The 23,372-nt window shown below is 42.9% G+C and overlaps 1 protein-coding gene across 1 annotated transcript; it reads right to left on the minus strand.

Annotated features, from left to right (window-relative positions):
* Nucleotides 1-1,309: 1,309 nt before the first annotated feature.
* Nucleotides 1,310-22,524, minus strand: CCNB2 (cyclin B2). Its single transcript, XM_017896178.1, has 9 exons — nt 21,858-22,524; nt 19,708-19,836; nt 19,488-19,601; nt 12,505-12,675; nt 12,243-12,401; nt 10,166-10,402; nt 9,722-9,862; nt 2,987-3,097; nt 1,310-1,588 (listed from the first exon to the last, which is right to left on the minus strand). The coding sequence occupies exons 1-9, from the start codon at nt 21,879-21,881 to the stop codon at nt 1,478-1,480; spliced, it is 1,197 nt and encodes a 398-aa protein (XP_017751667.1). The 5' UTR covers nt 21,882-22,524; the 3' UTR covers nt 1,310-1,477.
* Between the last annotated feature and the right edge of the window lie 848 nt (nt 22,525-23,372).

Consider the following 23,372-nt stretch of genomic DNA (forward strand, 5'->3'; position numbering starts at 1 on the left):
AAGAAGACATTTTTGCAGTCAACAAACATGAAAAAATGCTCATCATCACTGGTCATTAGAGAAATGCAAATCAAAACCACAATGAGATACCATCTCATGCCAGTTAGAATGGCGATCATTAAAAAGTCAGGGAACAACAGATGCTGGAGAGGATGTGGAGAAATAGGAATGCTTGTACACTGTTGGTAGGAGTGTAAATTAGTTCAACCATTGTGGAAGACAGTGTGGCGATTCCTCAAGGCTCTAGAACTAGAAATACCATTTGACCCAGCAATCCCATTACTGGGTGTATACCCAAAGAATTATAAATCATTCTACTATAAAGACACATGCACACGTATATTTATTGTGGCACTGTTCACAATAGCAAGGACTTGGAACCAACCCAAATGCCCATCAATGATAGACTGGATAAAGAAAATGTGGCACATATACATGGAATACTATGCAGCCATAAAGAAGGATGAGTTCATGTCCTTTGCAGGGACATGGATGAAGCTGGAAACCATCATTCTCAGCAAACTAACACAGGAACAGAAAACCAAACACTGCATGTTCTCACTTACAAGTGAGAGTTGAACAATGAGAACACATGGACACACAGAGGGGAAAACCCCTGCTGGGGGCCTATCAGGGGGTGGGAGACTAGGGGAGAGATAGCATTAGGAGAAATACCTAATGTAGATGATGGGTTAATGGGTGCAGCAAACCACCATGGCACATGTATACTTATGTAACAAACCTGCATGTTCTGCACATGTATCCCAGAACTTAAAAAAAAAAAAAAAAAAAGTTCAATGCCCATTAAAAACCAAACAAACAAAAAAATACAAAGCCATTTAGCCCATAATGTACCTGAAGCTGCACAACGAGAAAATGCATCCCAAGCTTCAACTTGAACAGGATGCCCAGGCCCATTTTCTGCAGCTGTGACCCATGGGATGGCTCTCTCTGGTCTCAACCATGCCTTTGAGAGAGGGACCCATTACAAGGGTTGCTCTGGGCCAGGCGTTCCAATGCAGGAATTAGAGAGCAGCTGACTAGCTTCTAGAAAGGAAAGTGTCATGGTTATCTTTCCATTTTAAATTTTCATAATAAACTTATTTGTATCCAAGAAGCTTAGGAATAGGTTTAGTGTTCACTGAGGCCAAGTTCTAGTTTTTCCGTTTGAGAAAATGGTAGAAAGGTCTTGCCCAAGCCATAATGGCAATAATTTACATGCTATTCATAATAGCTCAAAAAGAAATTAGTCAAAGCAAGCTTTCACTGATTTCTTCAGTACAGAATACACAAATAAATACACATGGGATACCTTAAGAAAAACCAATCGCTTTATTTTTCCTCAATATATATTTAGAAAATTGGTCTGAGAAGAGGTTTCATGAGATAGACCAGAGGACTATGTACAAAATCAAGAGTTCTAAACCAGTAAGAAAAAGGGTACAATGAAGCACACATCCCCAGGGGCGATGGCAGCCTAGGACCTTCCCATCAGTGGGGAGGCAAGATCTTTGACGGCTTTTGAGTTCAGCTGAGGGATCGTGCTAATCTTCAGGAGTTTGCTGCTTGCATACTTATTCTTGATGGCCTGCAGAATTTGTGATTAAGCACATGTCAGGAACCCCCACTGATACCTTATTCCTAGTCTAATTCACAACTGTCAAAGGTCTGGGCCACAATCACCATCACAATGACGATGCCCAATTGCTGAAGCCAGTGAAAGCTCTGGGCTCATCACATGTGCCTGACCATTTCCTTCCATCCCCATTAATGAATAAAACCCAGCTGGTAGCACAGGTGATCGGAACAAATGATTTCAAGGTCCAAGTAGCAGGCTTCCTCTCATAGGCTACCAGAGGGATGGGAGGGGGAGCTGTGTTTAAGACACCTAAGTGCCATCAGACATAACAGGTTCACCAGGCCTGGCAGCAATAACCGACAATAAAAGAGGGTGGCAACTAGCGCTTAACAAATCCCAGACAGTCCTCTCAGGACTGAACACACATTACGCTACCATGAAGCAAATCACGTTGTGAGGACACTTGAGACTCTTCTGAGGTTCAAATGCCTTGCTCTTTGCCACAACACACTTGGTAAGCTCTGATGTTTGGTGTCACACAAGGACAGCACTAAGTCTCCTCTGGTTCCTCCTCACAGGTGGGCCATGCAGAGATAGACACCACGCCCTCAGGATGCCCCCTGAATGGGCGTCTTCTCTCTTTTTTTTTTTTTTGAGACGGAGTCTTGCTCTGCCGCCCAGGCTGGAGTGCAGTGGCCGGCTCTCAGCTCACTGCAAGCTCCGCCTCCCGGGTTCACGCCATTCTCCTGTCTCAGTCTCCCGAGTAGCTGGGACTACAGGCGCCCGCCTCGTCGCCCGGCTAGTTTTGTATTTTTTTAGTAGAGACGGGGTTTCACCGTATTAGCCAGGATGGTCTCGATCTCCTGACCTCGTGATCCACCCGTCTCGGCCTCCCAAAGTGCTGGGATTACAGGCTTGAGCCACTGCGCCCGGCCCTTCCCTCTTAACCATGCTTGCTAATTAGGTGTTTTTCCATCATTGCCTCAAAAGATCATGGACAAAGGCTCTGAGTAACATCACCTGAATCCTACTTCCACACTGCCATTTGAAGTGGGCCCTCTCTCTTCCCAATCCCATGCAGACCGGCCTTCTCTGCTTGCAAAGTGCCCTCCCCAGGACACTGGTATGAGCACAGAGTAATTCAACACATTGAGTAACTGACTGGCTGACTAGGAACTGGGCCTAGACATGGCTAGCCTATCGACTTCGTTTCAAAGAAAGTTTGCTCTCAGAGTTTATCAGTATGCTCTACACCATACTGTATCAGAACAATATAAAGGATAAAGGATTTGTGCTAAAACTCTCACATTATTAATATATTTACATGACAGCACACACACACACCCCACATATACACAAAACCCAGAACCTAAAGCTTTCCACAGCTTAAGAAACAATAGTACTTACGATGAATTTAGTTAAGTTTTCATTTACTTTCACCACATTCTTGGCCATGTGCTGCATGACTTCCAATACTTCATTCTCTGTGTATCCTGTGTAATACTGCTGCTTTAAGTTCTGAAACACAAGAAGCAGACACACATGACTGAGGGGAAAGAGAAAACCTCTGCTTCTTTAGAAGAACACATCTCATACATGATGACATTACTTATGTAAAAGCTGTACAAGAATATTCTTACCTTCTGGAAATTCAAAGTCCTAAGCACTCCCACAGTACCAGCAACACTAAAGCAGCTGGTAAATGCAAGAGGATTCTGGCCCTGAGACCAGACTAAATGAAGACATTGTGAAGCTCTTAGCTAAATCAAGTGCCAAAGGTCCCATAGGATCTTTTAAAGAGGTTGCACCGGTAGGAGTCCTTCAGGTGACAACACTGAAAGGGGATGAAAAAGGAGACACTTAAAGTGCCCCTTTACAGTGCTGGCCACATCTCATACAACTCTGTGTTAAAGCCCTCCCCAGCTGTCTCTGTTATGAGCTCAAGAACCCAAACAGACATACTGTCGGTCAGGGAAAGATGTTCAGAAATAAGAAATAAACTGTGCTAAAAGCAACAATCTATCAAATCCAGAAGAACTAGGTAGGACTACCTATAATTCTCTTGTTGAACCCTGTGTAGTTAAGCACCAGAGAACAGAGAGAACTCAGACAACACCACACCAAGCCTTGTGACCTAGCCTCCCAAAGAGTAAAATACAAGCAAAAGAACAGCTGTCCGTTGATAGTAAGATTTATCATGTAAGAAGATACATAAATTGGCGGGGCCCAGTGGCTCATGTCCACAATCCCAGCACTTTCGGAGGCCAAGGCAAGAAGATCGCTTGAGTTTAAGAATTTCAGACCAGTTTGTGTAACATTGGGAGACCCTATATCTATGAAAAATAAAAATTAGCCAAGCATGGTGGTGTCCACCTATAGTCCCAGTTACTTGAGGAGCTGAGAAGGAAGGATTGCTTGAGCCCAGAAGTTTGAGGTGTAATGAGCTATTAAGGCCATTGTACTCCAGCCTGGGCAACAGAGTGAGACTGTGTATCAAAAAAAAAAAAAAAAGGAAAAAAAGATCAGGTGCGGTGGCTCACGCCTGTAATCCCAGCACTTTGGGAGGCCGAGGTGGGCGGATCACCTGAGGTCAGGAGTTCGAGGCCAGCCTGATCAACATGGTGAAACCCCATCTCAACTAAAAATACAAAAATTAGCCACGCATGGTGGCACATGCCTGCAATCCCAGCTACCCAGGAGGCTGAGGCAGGAGAATTGCTAGAACCCAGGAGGCAGAGGCTGCAGTGAACCAAGATCGCACCACTGCACTCCAGCCTGGGGAACAGAGAAAGACTCTGTCTCAAAAAAAAAAAAAAAAAAAAAAAAAAGGGTATGTCAACTGACTTTAAAAATTCTGTGACAAAAATTCTAAAAGCGGAAGTACATTTTTTTCACATGCATGGTATAATTGGCAAATTAAACCACGATTTAATCTCTTTTTTTCTTTGAAGACCAGGTCTCAACTCTGTTGCCCAGACTGGAGTGCAATGGCACTATCAGAGCTCACTGCAGCCTTGATATCCTGGGCTTAAGTGATCCTCCCACCTCAATCTCCCTAGTAGCTGAAACTACAGGTGGGCGCCACCATGCCTGGGTTCTGTCGCCCAGGCTGGAGTGTAGTGGCGCAATCTCAGCTCACTGAGGGTTTAGACAATTCTTGTGTCTCAGCCTTCCAAGTAGCTGAGACTATAGGCATGTGCCAACCACACCCAGCTAATTTTTGTATTTTTAGTTTAGTTTGTATTTTTAGTAGAGACAGAGTTTCACCATGTTGGCTAGGCTGGTCTCAAACTCCTGGCCTTAAGTCATCCACCTGCCTCAGCCTCCCAAAGTGCTGGGATTACAGGCGTGAGCCACTGTGCCCAGTCCACACAATTTAATCTTAATCCTAAAATACTTTGAAGGGAAAAAGGAGGAAGCAAGAGTAAAAACTGAAATAATGCACAATTTCTAGAATGTTGAAATCAATTCTCAGAAAACTGGGACAGCAAAGCACATTTAAGAGTAAGGTGACTAAAAATGAGCCATTGGTACCATGTATCAGTGACATTTTTGCCTCAAATGTTTTATTTAAAAAAAATTCCGGCCGGGCGTGGTGGCTCAAGCCTGTAATCCCAGCACTTTGGGAGGCCGAGACGGGCGGATCACAAGGTCAGGAGATCGAGACCATCCTGGCTAACACGGTGAAACCCCGTCTCTACTAAAAAATACAAAAAAACTAGCCGGGCGACGAGGCGGGCGCCTGTAGTCCCAGCTACTCGGGAGGCTGAGACAGGAGAATGGCGTGAACCCGGGAGGCGGAGCTTGCAGTGAGCTGAGAGCCGGCCACTGCACTCCAGCCTGGGCGGCAGAGCAAGACTCCGTCTCAAAAAAAAAAAAAAAAAATTCCAAATCTACAGAAAAACTGAAAGAATGACCCTCTAAATATCCTTCATGTAGACCAATCATGAACATGCACCACGTTTTCCTCCTCTCCTTCTCTCTATATATGTGTACTCACACACAATTTTTGCTATGCCATTTGAAAGCAATGTGCAGGTATCACAGCACATCCCTGCTAAACATTTCAGAAGCATATTCTAAAAGTACATTTTGTACCTATCCATAACACCATTCTCACATAAGAAACACTGTCACCAGTGACTATTTTTTTAAGCATCCAAGGCAGTTCCTTTTAAAATGTCTCAAATTCTGGATTTGCACATTTCCTCATGATTTAATTCATGTCAAACGTTTTGGGCATGAATAGGTGATAATGTATACATCTTACTGCACAACATGACACAGCAACTCAGGTTGTCTGCCAATGGCAATGCTGAGCTTAATCACTGGGTGAAGGTGGAAACCACCAGACTACTTCATCATAGATGTGCAGTTTTGCTACAGAATTAACAAGTATCTATGGGATGATAATTTGAGACCATGTGAATCTTGTTTCCCAAAATTATTCCATCTAGTGATTTTTGCATTCATTGATGCACCTTGCTTGAATAAATTATTACATTACAGGTTGAAAATTCGTGGTTTCTAACTCTATCATTCTACTTTAATTAGCTGGCATTCTGATTTTTAAAAATGAACCCCTGTTTTATTTTCTGTATCATTATGGACCCATGAATCCTTTTTTTTATACACTACAATCTATTACTGTCATTATGCTTTTTAATGCTCTAATTCAGTCAGCCAGAGCCCTTTCAAGCCCACTCCTATGTCCCTCCTTCCCTTCCTATTTTATTGTGGTGCAATCATAGGTCACTGCAGCCTCAAACTCCTGGGCTAAAGGGATTCTCCTGCCTCAGCCTCCGGAGTAGCTGGGACTATAGGCACATGCTGCCATGACCAGCTCTCCTATGTCCTTTTGATGTGACCTCATTGATCTTTGAAAATTTGTGTGCTATCTGGCACAAATTTTTCTAGGCTCACCTTGTACTTCCCCTGCCATAGCCCTTAAATCAGCAATTTCACTAATGAACCCTAGTTGGCAGTAGATAATGGTATTTAGTATCCAAGATGTGGGCACTAAATATGCTCACTACTACTGAGTTGTCACTGTTTCTGAGACCCTTTATTCTGAATTTGCTGTTATTTTCAAAACATAATAGGGGTTTTCCTTTGTTTTTGTTTTGCTATTTCCTACGTGAGGACTAACCTTTAGTTTTTAATTGTTAGTGTTTTCTCTCTTAGGCCAGGCACAGTGGCTCACGTCTGTAATCCTAGCACTTTGGGACGCCAAGGCGAGAAGATCACTTGAGCCCAGGAGTTCGAGACCAGCCTGGGCAACATAGGGAGAGCCAATCTCTAGAAAAAACTTTAAAATTAGCCAGGCATGATGGTGTGTTGGCTGGGTCCCAGCTACTCAGGAGGCTGAAGTGGGAGCATCACTTGAGCCCAGGCAATTGAGGCTGCAGTGAGCTGTAGTAGCAGCACCACACTCCAGTCTGGATGACAAACCAAGACCCTGTATAAAAAATTAACTAATTAATAATAAAACTCTTCCTATAGTGAAAGTTTTAGTCCTTAAGAACATGAATAAATTTGTTTTATCCTACAATACACATAAAACAGTTCCAGAATTATAATAACAGATTAACAATGTACCTACTAAGTAAACTTGATGTTACCACTTTAGTCCTTTGTTTTGTCATACTTTAAATCCCACTAAGGATGCTCAGTCAGAATGCTGTGTTCAGGTTACAGATTTTTTTTTTTTTCTTTTTTTGAGACAGGGTTTTGCTCTGTTGCCCAGGTTGGAGTGCAGTGGCATGATCATAGCTACTTCAGCCTTGAACTCCTGGGCTCAAGCAATCCTCCTGCCTCAGCCTCCTGAGTAACTAGGACTACAGGTGTGCACCATCATACCCAGCTAATTTTTAAATTTTTTGTAGAGATGGGGATCTTGCTATGCTACCCAGGCTGGGCTCGAACTCCTGGGCTCAAGCAACAAGTACTTAAATTAATTCTTTCCTCTGTGTTCTGTTACCAATTTCACATGTGGTTACATTGTTTATTTCCACTTAATTACAATTTAAAGTTAGCATAAAATATTTACATTGTTCAAAAATCAAAAAAGTTAATGCTGTATTATAAAGTCAATAAAAGGTTACAATCAGAAGCCCTCTCATCCTCAACCTCCACCCTGTTCCACAGAACCCCATAGTATCCACTTTCATTCTTTCTGGTTTATTCCTCCTGTACCAAAAAATTAAACAAATATATAAATATATACAGACACACACACACACTTTGTTGCATACAGTGTAAACTACAATATACATTGTTTAGGTGAACAGCTCCACCATGCTGCCCTGGTGACCCTGCCTATATCCATATAGGACAGGCCAAGACCTGAACCACAGCTGATTGGTCCTGGCAAAATGCTTTGTGATCCTCCTGCAAAAGGAGAGGATGGCAGATGTGGGCAGAGCTGCGGCCCAGCCATCTCCCACTCTCCTCCCTATCTCCTCTAGGAGGCTGTCACCAGACAGCTTCTTCTATTTTTTTTTTTTTTGGAGACACAGTCTCACCCTATCCCCCAGGCTAGAGTGCAGTGGCACGATCTTGGCTGAATGCAACTTTTGTCTCCCAGGTTCAAGTGGATTCTTATGCCCAGGCCTCCCAAGTAGCTTGGATTACAGGCACCTGCCACCATGCCTGGCTAATTTTTGTATTTTTAGTAGAGACGGGGGTTTTGCCATGTCTTGCCATGCCACATGGCTGGTCTCAAACTCCTGACCTCAGATGATCTGCCCACCTTGGCCTCCCAAAGTGCTGGGATTACAGGCATGACACCTGGCCAAGACAGCTTCTTATCCCCTAGGTTCTGATGAGGTTTTCTGCTGTGCTGCTTTCAGGGTATACCTGCAGACTAGAAGACTGCTTAGCAGTGGTCTAGAACTGGCTTCTCCACAGCAGTGTACCTGTGGCTTGCACTGCAGCCATCCAGCTCCATTTGTTTCCACATTATCCTTTTTGCCATGTGAAACAAAGACCCAGGGAACTGCCAACCTTGGCTACTCTTCTGAATCTACAAGTGGCTCATTCTATTCTTACTGGCTAAATGAGTCAGGCCTTGGCCTTCCTTTGTCTTGTGTGCTTGACAACTTTTTCACTTAACATAATATCTAAGAAATTATACATATCAGTTCTTCGTGGCCTTCCTCATTCTGTACAACTCTATAATGCATACATGCACTCTGATATATATAGTCAACTCACTTCTATTTGAACTGTTCCAAGTAGCTTGCTTGCTTTCTTTCCCAAGAGACAGGGGTCTATGTTCCCCAGGCTAGACTTGAACTCCTGAGCCTGAGCTCAAATGATCCTCCTCCCTCAGCCTCCCAAGTAGCTAGAACTATAAGCACAAGCCCCCACGCGCCTCTCCAAGCAGCTTTCCTTTAGGCCTTTGAACTTTAAACAATTGCTTCAGGCTAGGCACAGTGGCTCATTTTTTTTTTTTTTTTTTTTTTTTTGAGACAGAGTCTCGCTCTGTCGCCCAGGCTGGAGTGCAGTGCCAGATCTGCAGCTCACTGCAAGCTCCACCTCCCGGGTTCACACCATTCTCCTGCCTCAGCCCTCCCGAGTAGCTGGGATTACGGCACCTGCGACCTCGCCGGCCTAGTTTTTTGTATTTTTTTAGTAGAACGGGGTTTTCATCGTTTGTAGCCAGGATGGTCGATCTCCTGACCTCCGTGGTCCGCCCGTCTCAGCTCCCAAAGTGCTGGGTTACAGGCTTGAGCCACCGCGCCCGGCCGGCACAGTGGCTCATATCTGAAATCCTAGCACTTTGGGAAGCCAAGGTGGGCAGACTGCTTGAGCCGAGTTCAAGGCTACCCTAGGCAACATGGCAAAACCATGTCTCTACAAAAAAATTACAAAAATTAGCGAGGCATGGTCATGCATGCCTGTAGTCCCTGCTACTCGGGAGGCTGAGGTAGGAGGATCACTTCAGCCTGGGAGGTCAAGGCTGCAGTGGGCTGTGATGGCACCACCACACTCCAGCCTACACGACAGAGTGAGACCCTGTGTCAAAAACCAAATAACACCAATTGCGTCAATGACAGTGTTGTAAAAATGCTAAGGCCTTTCATATTATGAGGGACTAAAATATAGCCTAATTAATTTCTTCTTAAATCCACCACTCACCCATTTTCCTTGTCCTAGAAGCTTCTGAGACAAGCAGGAAGCAGCTGCTGCTACCTTAGAAGGATGATAATGCACCATGTCATAGTCGATGAGAGTCAGCTCCATCAAATATTTGGCTAAAGTGTGCTGTTCAACATCAACCTAAGAAAGAACAGCCAGGGACAGTAAGAAGCACAACTGTAATTACTATCTTGCAAAAGTCTGCATGAAGCCTAGGAACTCCAATTCACTTAACTCACTTATCCTTCTGAAGAATTACTCTATTCCACACTATGTTGTAAACGAAGATCAGGAGGCCTTTCTCTTAAGAACTGATGAGGTAAGCATTAAGACTTATCTAAAGGATGAGTCCTATAAATTAATAAGCTTTCCTTTAATTAGGTCAAGGTTTCTAGGATGAGACACCAAGCAAAAACAGTCTCTTACAGAGTTGGAGGCACTTACTTCCCCGGCTTTTGATGCTCTCCTTAAGAAGTGTAGTGGCAACGGTCGACCCAACTCAAATTTCAATTCTTTCAAAATTAGAGTTTCCATTTCTCGGATTTGGGAACTGGTATAAGCGTTGTCTGTGATGTAAACAAAGTCTTCAATATTTGGAGAAAACATCTCCTCGTACTTGGAAGCCAAAAGCAGAGCAGTAATCCCAACTAACTGAAGCTTCTTCCGGGAAACTGGCTGAACCTAATGGAAAATTAATGTATCAAAAGTCACACCTAACAAGAAGAGCGAAGCTTTGGGTGGGGAAAGAGGAAAGGGAACTAAGTCCTGGAAAAGTGCACATTGTCTTTGCTCATGGCCCTCATAAGGGCACAGGAGACCTGACTGTTCCACCACTGATCATGACAGCTATCTGTAACTGAGTACTGTGTGCTAGGCACAGTGCTAAGATTCTAACATACTATGTCATCCAATCCTCACAAAAATCCTAGGAAGGACATATTTTATTCCTCAATTACAAATAGATGTCCTGAGAACAGACTCAGACACCATGCCAAGATCATTCAGTTGCCAAGAAGGGAAGAATCCAAGCCTGAATACCAAGCTCCTAGTCACTCTTCCCACAACCTCATGCTGACTTGAGTATCTGTGGCAGCCCTGACCTGACACACTAAGCATGGTCTGAATAGAGATGAGGCCAAAGAAAAAAAGTGAGAATTTAATGGATGGCTAATTTCCTTAATCCTTACCAAAAGCATACTCATCATTCAGCTTAGAAAATCTTCCACTGATGCTTTGGAGTCAGGGAGACTCTCAGGCTAGCGTAAAGTGTGTCCCTTAATTGCTTTTTTTTTCCCCCTCCCAAACTGGGACTCTGCGCTTTTCTTGCTTCAGCTCTCATTATTAAAAATCTACCATGGCTGGGCACAGTGGCTCATGCCTATAATCCCAACACTTTGGGAGGCCGAGGTGGGCGGATCACTTGAGCTAAGGAGTTCGAGATCAGCCTGGGCAACATGGCAAAACCCCATCTCTATAAAAAAATCAAAACCTTAGCTGGGTGTGGTAGCATACGCCTATAATCACAGCTTCTTAGGAAGCTGAGGCAGAAGGATTGATTGAGCCCAGGAAGTTGAGGCTACAATGAGTCCAGATTGTGTCACTGCACTCCAGCGTGGGCAACGACAGAATAAAACCCTGTCTCAAAAAAATAAAAAATAAAGAAACCTACCTAAAATATTGTTGTGCTTTCCTGCCCAAAGAGGAATGCATACTACCTGGGATTGTGTAGTATCTCAGGGCCATTACTGTAAAGTAATTTTTACTACATGGTTTGGACAGAATTTGTGCGTGACCTAAACCCCTATCCTGAATGTTGACTTTAAATAAATAAATCCTTATCTGCAGGGCTATTGTTTGGTAGATAACACACTGGCGATTTATATCTGCTTTCTCTTCTAAAGGTCAGGGGCTGTGCATTACTCACTGATAAATATGCTGAAGATTATTTCTGCCTCTCATTTTCTTATATTACTCTTTATTACACTACATTCTCAGTCCTCTCCACACACACCCCTGCTCCTTTAAAAAAAAACACCTTCTTCTTCTACCTTCTTCTTCTACAGTGATTCAATGCCATAGTTGGCTGGAAATGTGGAGATTCTCTAGCCAAACTCATCATTTTTCAGATGAGGAAACTTAAAACTTAACACCAAAGAGCACCAAACTATAGAAATTGTGCAAGCAGGCCCAGAAAACCAGCATCCAAAGGCACTACAGGCTTCAGATGGAATTTCAGTCCAACTGATGGTATATTCCTCTGATGAAGGATTGTGGCAATGCAATATTTCCCCCAAGTGCTTTTTAGCTGACTGGTCTTACAGAAATGCCCAATATTGGTCAGCATCATCAAAGGCTTGACACATTTGGATTACTTCCCTTTTTAGTCCTTAAAGTTCTTTGGCTTCTCACAATTTGATTTTTGGTCTTTTTTTCAGAAGTACCCACTTTAGTTTTCTATCCCCCAAGCATAAATGCAATGTTCAAGGAGCCACTGGCGTGAAGTCCCTGAAGCCAAACCTACCTGTAAAAATCGATCCATAATGGCAACACACATGTACAGAGTCTCCTGCAGAAGCCTAAACTTGGAGTGGACCTGCACCAGCCAGTCCACCAGGATGGCACGCATGCGTCCATTTATATCTCTTCCATCTAAGAAATGTGGGTTTATGGACTGCAAAACCTGTGGGTAGAATCAAAAGTTTAAAAAGCTGACCTTATTTCCTTCCCAGCTGTGTGACAAATTCCACATTGCTTATACAACCAAAACACAAAGACCCACCCACCTCCAGCTGCCTGAGGTACTGATAGATATCCTTAACGTAGTCACTGCAGAGCTGAGGGTTCTCCCAATCTTCATTATCAATGTCCTCGATTTTGCAGAGCAAGGCATCAGAAAAAGCTTGGCAGAGATTCTCTTCCTTCATGGAGACATCCTCGGGTGTGGGAGAAGGACCCTGCACCAACAAATTAAGGCACATGTAGGAGAAGCCTTAACCACAAATACATGCAGAGCCAACTGGCTTAAATATCAATATCATAAGCACAATTGAAATATGTTGAAGACAAAACAAATTTCATACGAAGAGGTGAATAATTCAAGATATCATATGTGAAGTTCTTCAAGAGACACTTATCTGTTTAAAACTAATTTCACTCAAACTGGAAACTTAAGTTCTCCCAATGGCCTCCTTATATAATCTGGCCCTCCCCACTTCCCTCGCTGACCCATCTCCTGCTTCTCTCCCCTGACTGCTTCACTCAAACCAGGTTCTTCTTACCCAGAATGCTCTTGCCCCTATGTCCATATGGGCAATTCCCTTACTTTCTTCAAGTTTTGCTTAAATGTTACATTCTCAATGGGGTCTATCCTGACTCCTATTTAAAATTATCTGGCCAGGCACAGTGGCTCATGCCAAGGCAGGTGGATGGCTTGAGCCCAGGAGTTCAAGACCAGCCTGGCAAAACCCCGTCTCTACTTTAAAAATACAAAAATTAGCTGGATGTGATGGTGCGCTCCTGTAGTTCCAGCTACTCAGGAAGCTAAGGCAGGAGAATAGCTTGAACCTGGGAGGCAGAGGTTGCAATGAGCCAAGATCATGCCACTGCACTCTAGCCTGGGCTGGACGGAGCAAGACTCCACCTCAAAACCAACCAAATAAACAAACAAAAACCAAAATTATCACCTGTCTCCAATCCCTGTCCTCTCACCCTACCCATATGTCTCATCTCTGTTTTTTCTCATAAAACCTATACTTCTAAAATTCTATAGTTTATATAGTATGTGTATTATTTTCTGTCTACCTCTGCCAGAATGTAAGCTCTAAAAGCTTACGTTTATTTAATTGGTTTTGCCCACTAAGGTACCTCAAACATCTACATAATCCCTGATACGTAGTAGGTGCTCAATAAATGAAAGAAACTTGACCACCTGGGTTCAAAGATTACTGGAGCTGATCATTCTACTTTAGTACCAGCCTCTTCTGCAGTATAATGTTTTCTTCTCTTCAACTAATTTATTCTAAATTGAAAAACTGGCAACTAAAAAGGAGAAAAGCATATTCCAGTCTATAAATAAAATAGGAGAAGGGAGCGAAGACTGAGCAAGTATACAACTCAGTATTTCACTTTCCTATGCTGACTGGGTAATTATTTATAAAATTATACAAATTAAAATTTATCAAGTAGTTAAAACAAGCATTTATTAATGAAATATAAATAAATCATTGCTTTTTAAAATTTTATTTATTTATTTATTTTGAGATGGAGTCTCACTCTGTCGCCCAGGCTGGAGTGCAGTGGCATGATCTTGGCTCACTACAAGCTCCGCCTCCCGGGTTCACGCCATTCTCCTGCCACAGCTTCCAGAGCAGCTGGGACTACAGGCGCCTGCCACCATGCCCGGCTAATTTTTTATATTTTTAGTAGAGACGGGGTTTCACCGTGTTAGCCAGGACGGTCTCGATCTCCTGACCTCATGATCTGCCCGCCATAGCCTCCCAAAGTGCTGGGATTACAGGTGTGAGCCACCGCACCCAGCCAAATCATTGCTTTTAAAAAGAAGTACTTCTCCAAGTAAAACCTAACAAGATGCTAAGCTATACAAATATATATTAAGGTAATAAACTATTTTTTAAAAAGAGGAGGCGGCCAGGCGTGGTGGCTCATGCCTGTAATCCCAGCACTCTGGGAGGCTAAGGGGGGCGGATCACGAGGTCAGAAGTTTGAGATCAGCCTGACCAACATGGTGAAGCCCCGTCTCTACTAAAAATACAAAAATTAGCTGGGCCCATGGTGGCGCACGCTTGTAAACCCAGCTACTCAGGATGCTGAGGCAGGAGAATCTCTTGAACCCAGGAGGCAGAGGTTGCAGTGAGCCGAGATTACACCACTGCACCCCAGCCTGGGCAACAGAGCGAGACTCTGTCTCAAAAAAAAAAAAAAAAAAAAAGGGCTTTATGATAGAACAGATAATTTTAATTTACAGTAAAGCTCAATGATTATAATTTCCAGTCTTAGAGGATATAACAACAACAACAAAGAGCAGTTTAAAACATGTCCTCCCTTCTTAAATCAAAGGTCTTAAACTGAGGAGGGACCAGGTAAGCAAGAGCTATGCAGGCATGCATGCCATTTATTTAAGAATTTGAGAACCCAGGCCAAGTGCGGTGGCTCACACCTGTAATCCCAGCATTTGAGAAGGCTGAAGCAGGTGGATTGCTTCAGCTCAGGAGTTCGAGGCCAGCTTGGGAAACATGGCAAAACCTCGCCTCTACAAAAAACACAAAAATTAGCCAGGCATGTTGGCGCACATTTGTTGTCCCAGCTACTTGGAGGCTGAAGTGGGAGAATCACCTAAGCCCAGGAGATCAAAGCTGCAGTGAGCCATGATTAGGCCACTGCACTCCAGCCTAGAGACAGAGTATGACTCTGTCTAAAAAAAAAAAAAAAGAAAAGAAAAGAAAAGAAAGGAAAGGAAAGAAAAGAATGGCATAGAATTTGGAAACCCAGAAACCTCAAGGAGCCAGGACAAATGAGTAGAGGTACCCAGGGTACCAGAGACGGTAAGACCTTAAGGAAGATGAACAGGCAAAAAGAAACCAAAGAAAATCAAGGCAATTCAGGGAAGTGCAAATTGATTTGAGATGTCAGCAGGATAGCCTGTGAGGTGTGAGAAGATGAGCTGAAAAGCAGAACAAGAGCCAGGCTAAGAAGCTTAGATTTTATCCAAAGGTAAGGTGCAACAACTGAAGGAGTTTAGCAAGTGACTGGAATTAGATTTGCACTGAAGTTAAGTATATGCAACTTCAGTTGAAGGTTAGCTTTTTCAAGGATAAGCATTATCACCCACCCCTGGAAGGGCAGTCAATACCAAAAAGTCTGCTTTAAGGAGTCAGAGGTTATCATGTGCTATCATAGCAGTTTAGAATGTTTTTCTGGCTCCTATTCAGAAGTGCAACTGAGTTCAGCCATATCCAAAAGCCACCAGGGGCTGGGTGTGGTGGCTCACATCTGTGATCCCAGCACTTTGGGAGCCTGAGGTGGGAGGATTGCTTGTGCGTAGGAGTTTGAGTTGAAACTGGGCAACATAGTTAGATCTCGTCCATCAATCAAGCAATCAACAACAAAAGCCACTAGGTTAAGACAAAGATTTTTGCCCTGGCCCTTAATTTAGAATTACTTGAAAGCATTCATTGTGAACTCCAGCATAATTTAATTATTATAAGACCCTTTCTAAGATCCTACTCATCTGATCAGGTAATCTGTTCTAGCTATGACTCCTCAGTATACCTCTCATAAGCGTGCATCTCTCTCTGTGACAGACAGATAAAGCCATGCTTTTACTCCTATGTTCTCCACCTTGACTGGGAGCTCCTCTGGACAGAGTCAATGGTTTATTCAACTTGTTTCCCCAGTGTCCAGCAAACATGGGACTAGTAAAAAGCCTTCCTTGTCCTTTCAAACTACTGTGTTTACTAAAGCCTCATTAGTCAGCAAAAAACACCATTTTCTTCAAAACCTGCAGGATAATAAGCTTCTATGACCACCTGTAAAGGGCTGGAACTCTTCCAAGGTCTCACTTTGTGATTCAGTTGAGTCAACTGCTACAAAGAGAGAAACCTGCCCTCCAGTTTTGCAGAAAGGATGGTATAAATTTGGTTAGAAGACTGGGAACATCTGCTATCGGACACAATGGACACATGGCTTATGTTATCATCTTTCCAGGAAAATTGCTAGAAACCTGTGTGCTCAAGTAGCATTTCCACACCTCCAGGGATTAGCTCTAAAGAACAGTGATAACCCTGCAGATAGAGCAGGTGACAAAGTAAAAGCCAGAGAGCTGACCAGAGACAGGCAGGCAGAGGGACTCACCTGTCAGAAGGTGTGGCTCTACCTAAATCATGGACTTAGAGATTCCTTCACTACTGTGTTTCTCAGAGGGAAATGTATTTGAATTGGAAATAACTGTTGTTCATTAATTCCTGATAACTTCTAAATCTAGAACATGTAGCTATCTGCTTCAATCCTGGAACTGATTTATATATGAACTGAGCTACAGGTCCATAATGCTTTATCTCAAACAAACAGTGGTCTCAATTTTGCCAGGAAGCAAGAGAAAAGGAGTCAGCCAAGGATTAAAAGAAACACAAAAAGGGTGAAGTTATGGAGGTCACAGGAGGAAACGATTTTCTCTTTGTTTCTTTCATAACATATTTGTGGTCTTTGCTTTATAAAAAAAAAAAAAGTGTTCTTTTCTTCTCTAACTTGAACAGTAATATGTACCCATGGTAAAAGTCTGAAGTTTTAAGGAAAAAAATGCAAGGCAATCTTAAGTCCAACTCAATACTCAAAAATAACTACCATTCAATATTCTGCATACAAATGTACGTTTTAAAAGGAAATCTGGGGTTGCACTGTTTATATATTGTTATGATCTAATTTTTCCACTTAATGTTACAAGCATTTTGATGCCTTTAAATATTCTACTAAAACATGATATTTATGGCTGCATAGTATTTCCTTAAATGGATTTAACTAGTACTTCTCTACTCTATAAAAGATATTCATCACAGCACTATTTAAAAGTACTTGATCATCCCTCCGATCATTTTCTTTGGATTAAAAACAGACCTACTGGGTACAGAGAATAACCAAGGTCTCACTTTGTGATTCAGTTGAGTCAACTGCTACAAAGAGAGAAATATATTACTGCCAGGCGCAGTGACTCACGCCTGTAATCCCAGCACTTTGGGAGGTGGAAGCAAGTGGATCACCTGAGGTCAGGAGTTCAAGACCAGCTGGCCAATATGGTGAAACCCGTTTTACTAAAAAATACAAAACATCACGGCCGGGCGCGGTGGCTCATGCCTGTAATCCCAGCACTTTAGGAGGCCGAGGCCGGCAGATCACGAGTTCAGGAGATTGAGACCATCCTGGCTAACATGGTGAAACTCCATCTCTACTAAAAATACAAAAATCCAGCCTGGGCGACAGAGCGAGACTCCGTCTCAAAAAAAAAAAAAATACAAAAAATTAGCGGGGCGTGGTGGCGGGTGCCTGTAGTCCCAGCTACTCAGGAGGCTGAGGCAGGAGAATGGTGTGAACTCAGGAGGCGAAGCTTGCAGTGAGCCGAGATCGTGCCACTGCACTCCAGCCTGGGCAATAGAGCGAGGCTGTCTCAAAAAAAAAAAAATATACAAAAAATACAAAAAATTAGCCAGGCGTGATGGCATGCACCTGTAATCCCAGCTATTCAGGAGGCTGAGACAGGAGAACCACTTGAACCCGTGAGGCAGAGGTTGCAGTGAGCAGAGATCGAGCCACTGCACTGCAGCCTGGGCAACACAGCAAGACTCTGTCCCCCCGAAAAATATATATATACTGCCAAATCGCCCTCCTGCGATGTGGGAGGAACCACATTCAAACCGTTACACATGTAAAACACTGCACAACTACTAAGACATCAAGGTCTGAATACCAGCCTTTGGGTTTGGCTTTCAGGAGGTCACTATTATAGAAACCTTCAAGGGAAGGTTTCTTAAAGGAAGTCCCATCTCAACTATTTGTTCTAAGCTTTAGTTCTCATAAAGAACAACATGCTTTCAACCATTGTCTCTGTGGAGAAAGCTGACAAATCCGTTCCTTGCCTTCAGATATTGCTGCCACATTTCCAACTGCATTTCCAGGCAGATGTCTCTCTGTTACCCCAACAAATCGGAAGCCAAACAGGATACCTTTACCAAAGCTACCGCCCTCTCCTGACTTTCCTACTTTTTGTTCATTTACTGCATAAATGGTTTATTTAATATCCAAGTGGATAAGGATACCACTCCTGCGTGCAAACCATATGTTCAAAGTATTCTTTCCTAAATACAAGATGATGGCCCTGAAAGACGTTCTGAGCCATCCTAACACATTTGATGTCGTTTCTTCATAACCAGTATTGATACTAGTATATGGGTAGGCGCTTAGGGAAGATCTGGACTAGCTTAAGACCCTCATCAGCTCTTGCTTGGACAAGTGCAATACCTCCTAACTTACCTCCCTACGTTGTTTTCATCATTTCTCTACTCCTGAAAACTCTGTTTCCTCAAGCCTAATGGGATAAAAATTCAAATCCCCAAGACCTTCAAATCCAACTGCAACCTTCTTCCCAGCCTTATCTTCTGGTGCCTCACACAAGCTGCCTGACTCAGTTAAGTATTTCAGACTCCTTAACCAAAGGACATGCTTATAGGCCCATTTCCGCTTTGGTACCTTGATCTTTGTTGCTACTTTGTTCTCCAGAAAGGTGCCCTTTCCTATCAGCTTCTCTCTACCCCCAAAAATCTCACTCATTCCATGCATTTTCCCAACCACTCCATCCTTTATTTGGTTATTAAGGTAATTAACTTTATTATTCAGGGTCGTAGTTTTGTTTTTTTTTTCAGAGACAAGGTCTTGCTCCGTTGTCCAGGCTAGAATGCAGTGACACAATTATAGCTCATTGCAGCCTTGAAATGCTGGCCTCAGGTGACACTCCTGCCTCAGACTCTCAAAGTGCTGAGATTACAGGCATAAGCCACCATGCCCAGCTTCAAGGTCATAATGTTAAATTAAGTACCATCATTTAAAAGGTGTATATACTCATTTCCTACACTGTTGCTTCAAAGCAGAGTTCTAGCTACGAATGTTCATTAAAAGGTGCAGCAATGATAAAGGCACCCTTGTAGTCTGGCTAAAAACAGGCTACCTCATTAAATATGTTTGTAAATTCAGAACTTCCTACCTTTGGAGCCAACATTTCCATCTGTACTGGTTTGACAGAAGCAGTAGGTTTCAGTTGTTTGTTGACATTTGTTGTTTTGGTGGGTTGAACTGGTACTTTGGTGTTCTGAGCTTTCTATAAGGAAAAAGAAACATGAATAGGCCAAGACAGCCAGTGTTGTGAGACTCAGCACTATACAGAATCGACCTCTGTATTCACATTCAGTCTTCACCATTGTTACCTTAGCTACTTGTGCTGCTCTGGTTGTAACTTTATTTCCAATTTCTTCTAAAACAGTTCGCCTAATAGTCACATGACTCTTAACTTTAGAATTAAATCCTGTGTCAATGTTCTCCAAATCACTGGACACCTGAAAAAAAAAAAAAAAGTAATGAAACCTTGAAAGAATTTGAAATACTTTGCTAATGTTAGATACTCAAATTTAGAATTGCTCTGGGAAAGGACAATACGTCAAGATCTATTTGCAAGATGGAAAAGGTACATTTCAGGAAGTCTAAAAATGCTGTTTGTGATTAATAACATCACTCTAAATTAGGCAAATCACCCATCTACTTTATCTGTAATAAAGATCCTCCCACCAACCTTGCAAGACTATTCTGAATATTCAAGTGGGCCTGTAAGAGAACTTCAAAGCTTATTATTATTTAATGATTATTTCTCATAGTACCCATATCACTTGTTGGAGATCCCTGCAAGTTAAAGGCATATACTTAAAAACCTTCCTTTATAGAGCTTGGTAACAAGTAAATTAAGATGAAAAATTACAAAGCTATAATATTAATAGTTAATAATAGGTCTGGTTGTTTAAAAACCATATGTTTAAAACCTAAACTAGCCTTGATTCTTATGCCATTTTACAAATAAGAAATGCTCCTGTATGCGTGATCTTTTAGAACTACAGCTTTTTAAAATGAGGTTGCCATAGAATGGATTTTCTCTTATATTAAGGATATGTAGAATGGAAGTAGTTTCCTTGGATAATACAGTTTTAGCTCCCAAACTCAGGGAAAGTGGGAATTGTATGAAATAAAAATTGTCAGTTGACTTTAGCCTGCTTTAGACATAATGTGCTTAGAAATAAAACTTGCTAGGAAAAGCAATTCATATTTTAAAAAAGCTTAGTATAGAAGAGATAAACATTTCACTAAAAAAGAAAAAAACAAAAAACCAGCATGTCCTATCCCTCAGAGTTCAGGGTCCTGACTCTAATAAAACTCCCAAAAAGGGATTTGAGTGGATCTACCAGGATAGAGTGACAAGGGAAACTCAAGCCTTCCCTGAACAGAAAGGTTTTGACTATTAAATAACGTTATAGAATACATTATTATAAAAAATTACTTGTCAGTTGGACTTAGATCCACAAAAAGGATATTAATTAAATGCTGAATATATTCAATCTATTAGGATTCTCAAAAGTAAGGCTGTTCAATTTTTTCCAGCAGCAACTACCAATCTGAAAAAAGTGTTTGAAAATGTAATGCTTATGGGTACAAGCCTGCTAATGTGACTAAATTTAAATTCATCTGGATAGGAAAATTGGCAGCTTTTATCTAACCTTATAGCCAAGATGATGGAACTCAGGTGTGTCAGGGCCCTCTAGCTTTCAGCAAAGGAAAAAAGTAGGTCCCGACACAATTCAAGCCCACAGGAAAAATACCCAAAACACCGTAACACTTTGATCTCTGCAAGGATAAAATAAATGAACTTGGACCCTTTTCTCTCAGTCTGCCACGCTGGTCCAAACTATATTCAAAAATCTCTATTACATTTGAGTAAATAAATTTTTTAAGGGGACAAACCCACGTATTAGTGAACGTAGCCTGGAAGACTTAGCGTGCAGAAATAAATGGAAAAGTCATACAAAAACAAATGTGAACAATCTGAAAAACAGCCTGGCAGCTGCCTGATGAAACACGCACACTTTACTGCCTACAGAACCCCTCCAGTCCTCCTCCCAGCCCCCACCACAGATCCCTTAGTTGGCAAGGAGTTGTAAGAAAGGGGGAGGGAAATCCTAGGAACGTGTAAGTAGATAAATCTCTGGCAACGAAGAGCACTCGGGGATCGCTCGCTGAGTACTAGGCCCAGTGCTCAGGGGGCTCACTTGACAGGTGCCATCTCGGAAGCGCTTTCCTACACTTCTCCCACCCCGGGGCAGGGAGGGGCAAAGGGAGGGCGGAATCCAGACGGAGAGAGGCCGTCAGGAGACGACCTGCCGCAGGGCCAGGAAGGCGGGCGAAGCGGGAAGCTCTGGAGAAGAGAAAAGCAGCCTAGGTTGGGACGGAGAAGCTCGGAGCAAATGAGAGAAGCGACAGGGGAGCTGTGGGGCCAACGGACTCGCCTCCGAGGGCGGTCGCCGAACACACTCACCGTCGGGCGTCGGAGCAGCGCCATGAGGGACGGGGAAAGCAAGAGTGCCAGCCCGGCCCAGGGAGGGACACGGACTGAAAAGGGAGGGCACTAGCGTACGAAGCGCCGTTAGGACGGCTCTCCGGGCCCGCAGCGCTGGGAATCTTCGACGCTGTAGCCTTGTTCCAGGATTCAAATACCGCGTCGCTTGCGCCCCATTGGGCGGCCCTGCGCACGGCGCGCTCTTCTCATTGGCCAACACAGAGGCACTCTCGCACTCTCATTGGCTGAATTTTCTTAGACCCGTTTGATTGTCCTAACAGCCGGTTGGGGTGTTTTTTCTGCCTACAGTCTTTAAAAAAAAAAAAATTCCCAGTCTCTGAGACAAACAAAAAGGAACTGTCTCATTGGGAAAGCAGACGTAGGACACCTCTGAATTTTGACAAGGCCTCATCTACAAATGTCTGTCGACGTTTGTACTGGGTGGGCGGAAGCTGGTTGGCCTTTATTCGTCTTCGGCGTGTTAGGGTTTAGATTGTGTTGGCCGGGGTGCAGGAACCGGCCCCTCCGGATTGCTCAGGGCAGCAGTGCGTTAGGTGGTTGAGACGTAAAAGTGTGCTAAAAAAAAAAAAAGGGAATAATGGCGTTTACTCAAAACCCAAATTCTCAAGTAAGGCAAAAAAAAAAAAAAAAAAAAAGATAAAAGAGATTTGTGTGATTGGTGATTCATGTAAGTTCTCCATTGTATTCCCAGCACCTAGTACATCGTTTGTCATATATGGTTGGTGCTCAATAAATATTCGTCTAACAATCAGCCCAAGCAGAGAATTCATGACTAAGACCCCAAAAGCAAATGCAACAAAAACAAAAATACATCAATGGGACCTAATTAAACTAAAAAGCTTCTGCACAGCAAAAGAAATAATAGAGTAAACAGACAACCACAGAATAAGAGAAAATATTTGCAAACTATGCATCGGAAAAAAGACAAGTATCCACAATCTACAAGGAACTCAAATCAGCAAGAAAATAATGCCATCAAAAAATGGGCAAAGGACATGAATAAATATTTCTCAAAAGAGATATTCAAATGGCCAACAAATACATGAAAAAATGCTCGACGTCACTGATCATCAAAGAAATGCAAGTTAATACCACAGGGAGATACCACGTTACTCCTGCAAGAACGGCCATCATTAAAAAGTCAGAAAAAGGGCCGCGCGCAGTGGCTGACACCTGTAATCCCAGCACTTTGGGAGGCCGAGGCGGGTGAATCACTTGAGGTCAGGAGTTCAAGATCAGCCTGGCCAACATGGTAAAAACCCATCTCTATTAAAAATACAAAAATTAGCTGGGCGTGGTGGTGCAGACCTATAATCCCAGCTACTCGGGACACTGAAGCAGGAGAATCACTTGAACCTGGGAGACAGAGGTTGCAGTGAGCCGAGATCACTCCACTGCATTCCACCCTGGGCAACAGAGTGAGACTCTGTCTCAAAAATAAATAAATAAATAAATAAATATATATATATATAT

Source organism: Rhinopithecus bieti, unplaced genomic scaffold (assembly GCF_001698545.2).
Source record: "Rhinopithecus bieti isolate Rb0 unplaced genomic scaffold, ASM169854v2 scaffold_947, whole genome shotgun sequence".
Lineage (NCBI taxonomy): Eukaryota > Metazoa > Chordata > Mammalia > Primates > Cercopithecidae > Rhinopithecus > Rhinopithecus bieti.

Excerpts from the sequence above, each read along its gene's own strand:
- CCNB2 (XM_017896178.1), bottom strand. The coding sequence starts at position 21,881 with ATGGCGCTGCTCCGACGCCCGACG. Across the intron at positions 12,402-12,504 it reads AGTACCTCAGGCAGCTGGAG|GTTTTGCAGTCCATAAACCC; the intron begins GTGGGTGGGTCT and ends TTCTACCCACAG. Across the intron at positions 1,589-2,986 it reads AAAACTTAACTAAATTCATC|GCCATCAAGAATAAGTATGC; the intron begins GTAAGTACTATT and ends CAAATTCTGCAG.